The 14,726-nt window shown below is 39.7% G+C and overlaps 1 protein-coding gene across 1 annotated transcript; it reads left to right on the plus strand.

The window, feature by feature from the left end:
- Nucleotides 1-6,425: 6,425 nt before the first annotated feature.
- On the plus strand, nucleotides 6,426-8,932 carry LOC131929883 (uncharacterized). The gene is made up of 3 exons (XM_059286262.1): nucleotides 6,426-6,695; nucleotides 8,214-8,536; nucleotides 8,788-8,932. The coding sequence occupies exons 2-3, from the start codon at nucleotides 8,231-8,233 to the stop codon at nucleotides 8,905-8,907; spliced, it is 426 nt and encodes a 141-aa protein (XP_059142245.1). The 5' UTR covers nucleotides 6,426-6,695; nucleotides 8,214-8,230; the 3' UTR covers nucleotides 8,908-8,932.
- The last annotated feature ends 5,794 nt before the right edge of the window (nucleotides 8,933-14,726 follow it).

Consider the following 14,726-nt stretch of genomic DNA (forward strand, 5'->3'; position numbering starts at 1 on the left):
ATGAGATCAATATTTGTACAGTTATAGTGAACTACTTTAAAGAATACTACCTACAATATGACATCAGCTAAGAACGCGCTTGATAAACAGATGCAAATCATTCATTACGCAATATACCTACTTGTTGAACTATGTCGCATCTCTGATTGTGTCTATTTAAAGACTTATCAATTGCACACTTCTGGAGCCGTAGAATGTGGGTCAAAATGTCTAATTATAGTAACACTCAATGAGTGTGATGCAGCTCTTCTGGTGTAAGTGGATTAAAGCTGACAGTTACTGGAGATATCAGGTCACGTGATTAAATTGGTACATGCTAAACGTCGACAGGGCAGCTCAAGGCTATTTTCTTTTTCCTTGTTATCATGCTGGTTCAGACCTTAGCCTTAGCCGTAGCCGTAGCCATAGTCGTAGTCGTAGTCGTAGCCGTAGCCGTAGCCGTAGCCATAGTCGTAGTCGTAGTCGTAGCCGTAGCCGTAGCCGTAGCCGTAGCCGTAGCCATAGTCGTAGTCGTAGTCGTAGTCGTAGTCGTAGTCGTAGTCGTAGTCGTAGCCGTAGCCGTAGCCCTAGCCCTAGCCCTAGCCCTAGCCCTAGCCCTAGCCCTAGCCCTAGCCCTAGCCCTAGCCCTAGCCCTAGCCCTAGCCCTAGCCCTAGCCCTAGCCTTAGCCTTAGCCTAGCCCTAGCCCTAGCCCTAGCCCTAGCCCTAGCCCTAGCCCTAGCCCTAGCCCTAGCCCTAGCCCTAGCCCTAGCCCTAGCCCTAGCCCTAGCCCTAGCCCTAGCCCTAGCCCTAGCCCTAGCCCTAGCCCTAGCCCTAGCCCTAGCCCTAGCCCTAGCCCTAGCCCTAGCCCTAGCCCTAGCCCTAGCCCTAGCCCTAGCCCTAGCCCTAGCCCTAGCCCTAGCCCTAGCCCTAGCCCTAGCCCTAACCCTAGCCCTAGCCCTAGCCCTAGCCCTTAACTGCCCCTAAACCTAGCCTTTACAGTGATGTCGGCAGATATTTCTATACTATTCTGCTGTTGTTTTTATTGAATACGATAAAATATCTAGTCAACTTTTAAAGTGTTGGTCTAAGTCAGGGGTCTCCAAACTACGGCCCGCGGGCCGAATGCGGCCCGCGATGTCCTCTCATCCGGCCCGTGGAGATTTTTTTGTTCGGAAAAATCGTTTGTTGGTGATGGGTTTGCCCAGAAAAATCAAAGACATGCCTGGAAGAAACTGGCCCCCGAAATGAAATTTGATAGTTAATGCGGCCCTCGGCCTGAAAAGTTTGGAGACCCCTGGTCTAAGACAAAGACAAAAATGGAACAGTTAAACAAACCAGTTTATATTAATATTTGATGCCGGGTGATGGTAAGTAACTCTAGCTGATACATATATCCACCATAGACCAGAGATTGCCTAACACTTGGTCCAATTCAATGAAACTAAAAGTTTGATCAACCCCCTACCACAAGGGGGGGGGGGGGGGGGGGGGGCGATGTCAGGTCACATGACCTGTGTACAGATGTTGTACATGACTCATGTTTACTTAATGGCTGACACGTGCAGACATATTGAATTTATCTCAACTTCCGGCTCGTTAACTCACGCACGACGTGATCATAACACTAGAGGACGCCACACGACGTGATCATAGCACTAGCGATTGCCACACAACGTGATCATAACACTTGAGATCCCAACGTGATCATAACACTCGAGATCACGACACGACGTGATCATAACACTTGAGATCCCAACGTGATCATAACAGTTGAGATCACCACACGACGTGATCATAACACTTGAGATCACCACACGACGTGATCATAACACTTGAGATCACCACACGACGTGATCACAACACTAGAGGCCGCCACACGACGTGATCATAACACTAGAGGCCGCCACACGACGTGATCATAACACTTGAGATCACCACACGACGTGATCATAACACTTGAGATCACCACACGACGTGATCATAACACTTGAGATCACCACACGACGTGATCATAACACTTGAGATCCCAACGTGATCATAACACTTGAGATCAACACACGACGTGATCATAACACTTGAGATCACTACACGACGTGATCATAACACTTGAGATCAACACACGACGTGATCATAACACTTGAGATCACGACACGACGTGATCACAACACTAGAGGCCGCCACACGACGTGATCATAACACTAGAGGCAGCCACACGACGTGATCCTAACACTTGAGATCACTACACGACGTGATCATAACACTTGAGATCACCACACGACGTGATCATAACACTTGAGATCAACACACGACGTGATCATAACACTTGAGATCACTACACGACGTGATCATAACACTTGAGATCAACACACGACGTGATCATAACACTTGAGATCACGACACGACGTGATCACAACACTAGAGGCCGCCACACGACGTGATCATAACACTAGAGGCCGCCACACGACGTGATCATAACACTAGAGGCAGCCACACGACGTGATCCTAACACTTGAGATCACTACACTACGTGATCATAACACTTGAGATCACCACACGACGTGATCATAACACTTGAGATCACCACACAGCGTGATCATAACACTTGAGATCACCACATGACGTGATCATAACACTTCGGATACCTGTCTCTTAGAGTTTGATTAATCTTAAGCCAAATCGGATTACTTTGATCAGAAGGCCTTAAGAAATCTTTAGAGTACTTGGATTATTAAGTTTTAAATTGTAAGGGTGTATGAAAGAATTTAACAAATACTTGATACCAAGCTTTAAATTTACTTGAGCCAATACTTAGTTTAAAATTTGATTGATTTTTTTATAGCTGCCTTTATAGTCACTTTAAGAAACAAGAGATTACTTGATACATGTATTTGCTAGATTAACTTAAATTCGATGTTCGCTATAAACACTAAGTACATGGACATAAAAGGCTCTAATGGATAATTCCTCATCAACTTAATCTTCAAAGAAATGTCTCTAAAAATACAAGAAATTATCCATTTGAAGTCTAATAGCTGTTTCAACTTAACACGGTGCTACAAAAATCAATAGTTTGAGTTTGAATGAAAGGGATTATAGTGATACAATTGAACAGTTTTCACGGTATTTCCTTTAAATAGTTCAAGCTACACAAAAGACTAGCCTCGTTTTAATAAAAAAAAAAAACATGCCTTGTGTTTACATCGTTCTGTCCCCTTGTTTGACGGTAATTTAAACACGTAGTCTATGTACTTTTAGTATTAACTACATTTTCTCTTTTCACGTGGTTAGCCATTCAGGGTATTTGTCAATAATCATTTCTATTACTTTCCGTTTTAATCTAACGGCGAGAAGGAACGCGTTTTAAGCATTGATTAACGTAACTGTATCCTATTTGTAAACATTATAAACACACGTCTTCATAGTGAGAGTACACCACAGGAAGGGAGATAACTTTTAACATAGGTCGCGGGGAGATAACTATAATAAAAAACCATATCCAAATACTCAGGCTTAAATATTGCTGGGTTGAATTATTTATAGCTGATTCTGTATTCACGTTCTTGATTTTGAAACACATTTCCAAATAATAAAAAGTTAAATCGAGTCAAGATTTCCATCTGAAAGTTTCTTTTCTTCGCGACTTAAAACCTTCCAAGTTCCGATTCATTCAATTTAATCTCACATCTATATTAAAGGTCAAGTTTCCAGCGTCGCTAGGCAACTAATTGCAGTTGGGCGAGTTACTTCAGTGTTCTAGAGAAAAAAGCCATAAAAGGGTTCCAATGATTTCAGGGCAACTCAAGATTACACTCGATTAAAGACTGCGTTACCTCAGTTACTGCGTTACTTCAGTTACTGCGTTACTTCAATTACTTCAGCTCAGTACCGTCGTGTGCTGTCCTGTAGATGGTGAGACTAAGGTGGTTTCTCTAGATGATGAGACAAAGGTGGTTTCTCTAGATGGTGAGACTAAGGTGGTTTCTCTAGATGATGAGACAAAGGTGGTTTCTCTAGATGGTGAGACTAAGGTGGTTTCTCTAGAATCTAGATGGTGAGACTAAGGTGGTTTCTCTAGATGGTGAGACTAAGGTGGTTTCTCTAGATGGTGAGACTAAGGTGGTTTCTCTAGATGATGAGACAAAGGTGGTTTCTCTAGATGGTGAGACTAAGGTGGTTTCTCTAGATGGTGAGACTAAGGTGGTTTCTCTAGATGATGAGACTAAGGTGGTTTCTCTAGATGGTGAGACTAAGGTGGTTTCTCTAGATGGTGAGACTAAGGTGGTTTCTCTAGATGGTGAGACTAAGGTGGTTTCTCTAGATGGTGAGAATAAGGTGGTTTCTCTAGCTGGTGAGACAAAGGTGGTTTCTCTAGATGGTGAGACGAAGGTGGTTTTTCTAGATGGTGAGACAAAGGTGGCTTCTCTAGATGGTGAGACAAAGGTGGCTTCTCTAGATGGTGAGACAAAGGTGGTTTCTCTAGATGGTGAGACAAAGGTGGCTTCTCTAGATGGTGAGACAAAGGTGGTTTATCTAGATGGTGAGACAAAGGTGGTTTATCTAGCTGGTGAGACAAAGGTGGTTTCTGTAGATGGTGAGACAAAGGTGGTTTCTCTAGATGATGAGACTAAGGTGGTTTCTCTAGATGGTGAGACTAAGGTGGTATATCTAGATGGTGAGACAAATGTGGTTTCTCTAGTAGGTGAGACTAAGCAGACTAATCAATGCTTTAACATAATAGATTATAATTATTCCAGTCTTTCGTAAATGGTTTAAAAAGGTATCACCAAAATGTCCACTCCCCCCCCCCCCGCACACAAACCCCACTTCTTCCATGTTACGTTACATCCACTAATGTCAAACAATTTTCGACAGTAAAGTTTGAATGTTAGTAGACTAAAGTAACAGTTCTAGGCGGTGTCAGGCAGATCATGTGATATAGACAGTGAAGGGGGGGGGGGTGGGTGGGGGGGGGGCACTTGAAATTTTCGAGGGGGGGGCTAAAATTTTTGGGGGTGGACACTGTTAAAGTATATGTTTTCTATATATAATCCATATCGTTGGAAGAAACTCTAGATATAGATGGTGTCTGGATGATCACGTGATGTGTTGTCAGGCTGATGATATTGTGTAAGACGTCAAACTCATGTAGCTTGGTGATTTAAAACAACTTGTTATAAATCTATAAATAGAGCAGGTGACCCTGACATGTGTGCTATGTGACGTCAATGGCACATATGTGTTGGAGGAAATCCCTTTCGTAATGTGACTATAAAAAGAATATAGCTTTAGCATGTTTTCATTGTGTGCTCGCCAGATATGCATTTCCTATCTCCCAATGTAAACGGGTAATTGGAGGGGAGAACAATTTTGAAGCAACACAACTTGGCAATACGACTTGGTAACACAACTTGGCAATACGACTTGGTAACACAACTTGGCAATACAACTTGGTAACACAACTTGGCAATACGACTTGGTAACACAACTTGGAAATACGACTTGGTAACACAACTTGGAAATACGACTTGGTAACACAACTTGGCAATACAACTTGGTAACACAACTTGGAAATACGACTTGGCAAAACACAGCTTGGCAATACGACTTGGCAACACAACTTGGAAATACGACTTGGCAAAAACAACTTGGCAATACGACTTGGCAAAACACAGCTTGGCAATACGACTTGGCAAAACACAACTTGGCAATACGACTTGGCAAAACACAACTTGGCAATACGACTTGGCAAAACACAGCTTGGCAATACGACTTGGCAAAACACAACTTGGCAATACGACTTGGCAAAACACAACTTGGCAATACGACTTGGCAAAACACAACTTGGCAATACGACTTGGCAAAACACAACTTGGCAATACGACTTGGCAAAACACAACTTGGCAATACGACTTGGCAACACAACTTGGCAATGCGACTTAGCAACACAACTTGGAAATACGACTTGGCAAAACACAACTTGGCAGTACGACTTGGCAACACAACTTGGCAATGCGACTTACCATCAGCCTACTGGTACTGTAAACCATCATTACCTGGCAACTTTTAAAATCACAAACTACATGTCTAATGCAAACAATTGGCATATCTACTTGACAGACAGCTGACATGCCCCCAAACACACGACTGTAAACTCCAGATCAACCACTGGTATAGAACACAACCCCCCCCCCCCCCACGACATATCAAAAACTACTTTTCCACACCGATCTCGTCTCTTTATTAACACCAACTATCACACAGATTCAATCACTCGGAGTACCATAAACTTTGAATCAATACCAAAATATTTGGATCTCCAATAACACACGTAATCCAACCCTCTCTCTCTTCTTATCGCAAGGTAAATACGATCCTGCCAGATCTCATAATATTTATCATATCACACACAAATCACTTCAGAGATCAATTCGTGTATAACATATCCTATGACGAGCGACAAAAAATCTGGAAACAATATCACAATAAGTTTCCCTTCAAGTTTATCAAGGATATTTTTCTGGAGATGAACGCAGTGAAATAAATCTAAATATTTCAAGTTACAACTTAACGTGAATTGTTATACATTTCTTGTAATAACTTACGGAGTATAAAGTTACAGCTAAAATACAAATTGTTATACTCTTCATGTAATAACTCCTGGTGTATAAAGTTACAACTTAATGTGAATTATTCCACCGTCATTAAAAACCTTTTGGTACGTATTCATTTAAAGACAAACGTGAATCGCTTTTGTTTTCATTTAATCCAAATTTTCTGTACGTATTGATGTGATGAGCACTAGAATAGTTACGTCATGCGCAGTCAAGCGTACAGTTGGTTTTAATCTAACCGGTCGACCGGTTGATCTCTATCACTGTTTAATTGGTTTGACCGGTTCGATTGATGACCGTCGACATCATCTGTTTAGTTATCTGTGCCGGTCGAGTTAAACCAGCCGGCAAGTTGTGCTGATTGGGGGGGGGGGGGGGGGAATATATACACTATTTTTTAATGCAGTCTTCTATCATGCGTGATTTTAAAATATTTTCAGTCTTTTATCATGCGTGGTTTTAAAATATTTTCAGTCTTTTATCATGCGTTGTTTTAAAATATTTTTAATGCAGTCTTTTATCATGCGTGGTTTTAAAATATTTTCAGTCTTTTCAGTCTTTTATCATGCGTGGTTTTAAAATATGTTCAGTCTTTTATCATGCTTGATTTAAAAATATTTTTAATGCAGTCTTTTATCATGCGTGGTTTTAAAATATTTTCTATTGTTTAAATACATCGCAGCTGAAGTTTCCTTTGGAGGTAATTTCACGTGACTTTTATCCCAGTCCTGCCAGTTTAATATTCCGACAGTTCGACTGAACGAAGGGGTTTGTTTCCCCTGATGAGAGGTAAAAGGTTAACTTCCCCTGAAAGCAATAATTCGAACATTAAGGCCTGTTAATAAAAGTAGTTTTTTTATGGTCAAATCGAATAATTACTTTTTAGCATTACGGTTACGTAAAGACATTTCCTTCAGTCGACTAATTAAAGATGCTTAGCCTAATTAGCCAAGATTCTACCTCTGCGTGTGTTAAGTTTGTGACGTCACAATTTAAAAAAATACAGTGGTTACCTTGCCTTTCTTAATATGTGACTTTATTAATGGTGATTGCCTTTGGTGATATGTGACTTGATTAATGGTGACTGCCTTTGGTGATATGTGACTTGATTAATGGTGACTGTCTTTGGTGATATGTGACTTGATTAATGGTGACTGTCTTTGGTGAAATGCGACTTGATTAATGGTGACTGTCTTTGGTGAAATGTGACTTGATTAATGGTGACTGTCTTTGGTGATATGTGACTTGATTAATGGTGACTGTCTTTGGTGAAATGTGACTTGATTAATGGTGACTGTCTTTGGTGATATGTGACTTGATTAATGGTGACTGTCTTTGGTGAAATGTGACTTGATTAATTGCGACCAAAAGGACCAGTTGGGGTCACTGACCACACGATCCCTTCATATGCCGAGCTCACTGAAACAGGTGAACTCTACTTCACCTGCCACATGGATCGTTTGGTTCAAAGGGTACTTTTTCCCCTTACATATTACTATTAGCTACTGACCTTTATATTTAACTATAGTTTTTACTTTGTTAAAAAAATCAAATGTTCCATTTATTTGACGGACCTACACTCCGGAAGTCCGTGTTGACCTAATATGAATGACCCCTGCCAGTTTCAGGCCTGCTGGACATGGGTGCCGGCCCCACCAGGGAGACAGAGCCGGCTGTCCGACCAGATACGGACGAGCCCACTGACCCCGACAAACCGTCACAGGTCACTGAACTCCATGATCCAGTCACCAAGTTTAATGCCAGGAAAAAGTGGGGAGCAGCCGCCATTAAACTCGCAGCGACCACCGCTTTCCACAGGGCGAGTCGCCAAGCTAAAGACAGACAAGCCAAAAGCTCTACTGTAGACCAATCTGACAGTAATACGTTGGGAAACCGGGTGGCTTCCCTTAGCAGGGGAGACAATCGTTCAAAGGAATACAACCAAGTAATAATTTTACTTCTTATTTGAAAAATACTATACTTGATATAAACAAAAATAAATAAAAGAAAAAGATTTAATGTATCAGGCAAATAAAAACTATTTTTGCATATACTTCTATCTATTAAAAAAAAACCTCAAACCGGCATATCTGTAAAAACACTAGTTTTAGAACAACACACTATACAAATAAATAGTTGATAAAATGATTTGTACAGTTAATATATTTTACTGATGTTAGTATTTTTCTGATTTAGCTTTCTGCGGAAAGCAAAGAAGATGGTGGCGTCATATTGTATGGCAACGGTGCTGGAAGTATCATAAGGACACTTTCTTTGTATCAATATGGTCGTGCGCAGGACATTGTATCAACATAGCCGTGGTCAGGACATTGTATCAACATAGCCGTTTTCTGGACATTTTCATTGTATCAACATAGCCGTGTTTTGGACATTTTCATTGTATCAACAAAGCCGTGTTCTGGACATTTTCATTGTATCAATATGGTCGTGCGCAGGACATTGTATCAACATAGCTCTGGTCAGGACATTGTATCAACATAGCCGTGGTCAGGACATTGTATCAACATAGCCGTGGTCAGGACATTTTCATTGTATCAACATAGCCGTGGTTAGGACTTTTTCATTGTTTCAACATAGCTTTGCTCAGGACATTGTATCAACATAGCCGTGGTCAGAATATTGTATCAACATAGCCGTGGTCAGGACATTGTATCAACATAGCCGTGGTCAGGACATTGTATCAACATAGCCGTGGTTAGGACATTGTATCAACATAGCCGTGGTCAGGACATTGTATCAACATAGCCGTGGTCAGGACATTGTATCAACATAGCCGTGGTTAGGACATTGTATCAACATAGCCGTGGTTAGGACATTGTATCAACATAGCCGTGGTCAGGACATTGTATCAATATGGTCGTGCGCAGGACATTGTATCAACATAGCCCTGCTCAGGACATTGTATCAACATAGCCGTGGTCAGGACATTGTATCAATATGGTCGTGCGCAGGACATTGTATCAACATAGCCCTGCTCAGGACATTGTATCAACATAGCCGTGGTCAGGACATTGTATCAACATAGCCGTGGTTAGGACATTGTATCAACATAGCCGTGGTTAGGACATTGTATCAACATAGCCGTGGTCAGGACATTGTATCAACATAGCCGTGGTTAGGACATTGTATCAACATAGCCGTGGTTAGGACATTTTCATTGTATCAACATGGCCGTGGTTAGGACATTGTATCAACATAGCCGTGGTTAGGACATTGTATCAACATAGCTGTGGTTAGGACATTGTATCAACATAGCCGTGGTTAGGACATTTTCATTGTATCAACATGGCCGTGGTTAGGACATTGTATCAACATAGCCGTGGTTAGGACATTGTATCAACATAGCCGTGGTCAGGACATTGTATCAACATAGCTGTGGTTAGGACATTGTATCAACATAGCCGTGGTTAGGACATTTTCATTGTATCAACATGGCCGTGGTTAGGACATTGTATCAACATAGCCGTGGTTAGGACATTTTCATTGTATCAACATGGCCGTGGTTAGGACATTGTATCAACATAGCTGTGGTTAGGACATTGTATCAACATAGCCGTGGTCAGGACATTGTATCAACATAGCCGTGGTCAGGACATTGTATCAACATAGCCGTGGTCAGGACATTGTATCAACATAGCCGTGGTCAGGACATTGTATCAACATAGCCGTGGTCAGGACATTGTATCAACATAGCCGTGGTTAGGACATTGTATCAACATAGCCGTGGTCAGGACATTGTATCAACATAGCCGTGGTCAGGACATTGTATCAACATAGCCGTGGTTAGGACATTGTATCAACATAGCCGTGGTTAGGACACATTCACTGTATAATCATTTGATGGGGTTATGGTCTATCATTACGTTATGTTGTGACATAAGAGTTCAGGTAGTGGTTGAGTAACTAAATAAAAATGTTACAAAGAGACTTGTTTAAAAATTGTTTTCTCAATGTTTCTTTTTGTCTGTGCTATGGGTGTGGGGGAGGGTGTAAATGTCTAGATTTGATTAATATTAATAGTGTAGACTTATGGAACTGGTATATGGTGTGGGGTTTTGAATATAAAATTTCATATTTTAGTGTTGTATCACATGTCAGCCGAGGGCCCTTGGTTTTTTAGGCTATTGTGGCCAGTTGGCCAACTGTTTTGTTTCTATACAAGGCTATTGTGGCCAGTTGGCCAACTGTTTTGTTTCTGTACAAGGCTATTGTGGCCAATTGGCCAACTGTTTTGTTTCTATACAAGGCTATTGTGGCCAATTGGCCAACTGTTTTGTTTCTATACAAGGCTATTGTGGCCAGTTGGCCAACTGTTTTGTTTCTGTACAAGGCTATTGTGGCCAATTGGCCAACTGTTTTGTTTCTATACAAGGCTATTGTGGCCAGTTGGCCAACTGTTTTATAAGGTGATCGCAATAATTGACATATGAAATGCTTACAGTTACAGGCTAGTCCCAGATTAACATACGCTCTTGAAAATTGGATAATATAAATCTCACTCCCAACACACAAACATGTCACCCTAGAATATAACACAAACGATATAACTTCCGATGACTAACCTTAGTGCAGTCCAGTGGCGGAACTAGAAAAAAAGGGCCACCCCGCAAAAAAAAATTCTGGTGTATATATATATATATATATATATATATATATATATATATATATATATATATATATATATATATATATATATATATATATATATATATATATATATATATATATATATACAAACACAGAATAAGAACTTAGGATACTCATTTCAGGCCTGATCGAGTTTTGGAAAAAAATGTCTTATTTTTTTTAATAAGTAAAACATATTACAACAACATGTCATGTGTGTGAGTGCATTAGTCTGTATTATTTGATGTTTACATTAATTCCTCTTGTCCTCGCCACGGTCAAAAGAATATAAAACCCATTAAACGTTTAGTAAAAAGCCAGACCCCCCCCCCTATTTTGTAAATAACAAAACAGATCTATTACATTAGTGCTGTTATACAGTAGCTAAAACATGCTGTTGCGTAAAAAATATATGCAGGAGCTGTAGTGTGAAAGATAGGCAAACGTTTATAACACTTCCATGACCTATTTCCCTTTTTTAAATAGTTAAATAAGGGTGCTCATAAGCTCATTTTAATAGATTTGTACTAAATAAATAAATTAATTAAAAAGCAACTACTTCTCTCAATTATTATTTTAAAAAATACATGCTAAAGAATGACATAGTATAAAAAGGAAATGTATTTAAAACAAATAATACAAAAACAAAAAAAAAACATAAAAATAAATATAACACGAGAAACCATTACTCATACAAGCAGAAGTCGTCTTTAATATCTAGCGGCCTCTTTTTTAAAGAAATTACGCCGACAACAGCGTGTTGCGGGGTCTGGCGGCACTATAGTTCCGCCCCTGTGCAGTACACGGATCAAAAATAGTCTGATTTGTATTCTAAAATCTGAACATGAAAACCGGGATAACCCTTCAGTATTAATTTTTTTTTAACAAAATGCGTTACCTCCCTTTAATTCACTTGAATCGGAAAAGGACGGCAGAAGTTTTGCTTGATGATTTCGTAAGAAAATAAAATACGTGTAGAAATCTTTATAATAAAAGGATTTTAAGTAAACCCATTAAAAATAAGAAAATAAATGTTGATGTTCTTTAGCTGTAATAGTTAAAATAAAAACGTTATTTTGCAAATACAAAAAAAAAGATTTCTAAATTGACCTTTTTTTTTGGCCGCCCGCACGTTTTTAGGTAAATAATTAGTTTACCTAACATCTTTGTTCACTTAAGTGTTACATTTTTTCCATCGGATTGTAAGTACTGTCACAGATTTACAATAGTTACAATTGTAACATATTTTTCTGGCACGTACTTTAATTTATTGAAAATGGTTTATTTATCTATATAACAAAACTTATAATTTCATTTTTTTTTCAAAACCTGAAATTAAAAAATAATAATTAGTTGATAATATAGAGAAAATTATTCTCCCAATAAAATTTCGATATACATATTTGAAAGCGCATTCCCAGTTATAAAATTCATTTGTTTATATTTTTTTTTACAATGCGTGATGTTTGTATGGACGGGGTGAAGGTCGGTAGACGCAGGTCAGGTCAAAGTGTCCTACAACATCTTGCATTGCAGGTAATGTTCGTCCTGTCTTGCCACTCGTTGCACCTTTATATATATATATATATATATATATATATATATATATATATATATATATATATATATATATATATATATATATATATATATATATGCCTCTAGTGATCTCTCTAACTCTATTGTCCCCACTCTGGCAACTACACACGGGCAAATGTTAGAAAGAGTCGCGTTGGTCTCTGTGTATCTACGGTGTTATCATTAATCTAAGACCCCCCCCCCACCCCCTTCCCTCAAGACACATGAACCCACATTCACAAGCTCTCAAATCTACACGGAGAATTAAGTAAACAAACAGAAGTCACTGCTGTAATAGCCGTATCTCAATATACTTATCACTATAATCACACATATCCACCTAGTACACAACCAACTAGTACACAGAACCAACTAGTACACAGAACCAACTAGTACACATAACCACCTAGGACACACTACCACCTAGTACACACAGCCAACTAGTACACACAACAACTAGTACAGAAACAGCTAGTACACAACCAACTAGTACACACAACCACCTAGTACAGAACCAACTATATCCACCTAGTACACACAACCACCTAGTACACACAACCAACTAGTACACACAGCCACCTAGTACACACAACCAACTAGTACACACAACCACCTAGTACACACAACCACCTAGTACACACAACCACCTAGTACACACAACCACCTAGTACACACAACCACCTATTACACACAGCCAACTAGTACACAGTACCAACTAGTACACAGAACCACCTAGAACACAACCACCTAGTACACACAACCACCTAGTACACACAACCAACTAGTACAGAACCAACTAGTACACACCACCACCTAGTACACACAACCACCTAGTACACATAACCACCTAGTACACACAACCACCTAGTACACATAACCACCTAGTACACACAACCACCTAATACACACAACCACCTAGTACAGTACCAACTACTACACATAACCACCTAGTACACACAACTTGACACAACCACCTAGTAAACACACACACACACACACACACACACACACACATATATATATATATATATATATATATATATATATATATATATAATGTGTGCGCGCGCTTGTGTGTGTGTTAAATGAAAAACGGTTCAACGATAAGTAAACAAATGCTAGTGAAAATAAGCACGTATTCTAAGATAGGAAATAAAATGTAAACTGATGGTATTTTAGCTAGAGAGTTAGTGCATGCTTTGCTTTTGTGTCACGCGGCTCCCTCAGTATACTCTATACCAGGGGTCTCCAAACTTTTCAGTCCGAGGGCCGCATTAACTATCAAATTTCAGTTCGGGGGCCAGTTACTTCCAGACATGTCTTTGATTTTTCTGGACAAAGTTCCTCAGCCATCACCAACAAACGTTTTTTCCTTGGACAAAAAGATCTCCGCGGGCCGGATGCGAGGACTTCGCGGGCCGCATCCGGCCCGCGGGCCGTAGTTTGGAGACCCCTGCTCTATACCACTGAAGGTTGAATATCCGCACAAACATGTGAAATATATAAAAGTCCGCATCCATGAAGAAACGAAGAATGGAAAAGAAATAGATCTAGATCCATATAACACATGCCATTAGAGCAAAAGAAAATGACTTTTTGAAAAGCCCTTGTAAGGTCGACAAAAAATAAACGAAATCAAAGACTATTTTAAAACACCCTACATGGAACAATCATTTGTCAGAGTTCGGTTGCTGTTTGTGTATTTTAAATTCTAAAATGAGCTAAATTTATTGGCATAAACGAACGCTGGTCCGGACTAAGTTATTTTAGGGAACGTCGGCTTTGTATAAACAATGTCTTTGTAGGAGGTGATGACAGCTGTTATTTATACTTAAGTGTGTGCCCGTGTTTGATTCTTTTTTAAAGGTAATAAGCGTGTTTTTGTAAACATTAAAGGATTGGTTTTTATA

Source organism: Physella acuta, unplaced genomic scaffold (genome assembly GCF_028476545.2).
Source record: "Physella acuta isolate Inbredline_101_S28 unplaced genomic scaffold, ASM2847654v3 ptg001688l, whole genome shotgun sequence".
Lineage (NCBI taxonomy): Eukaryota > Metazoa > Mollusca > Gastropoda > Physidae > Physella > Physella acuta.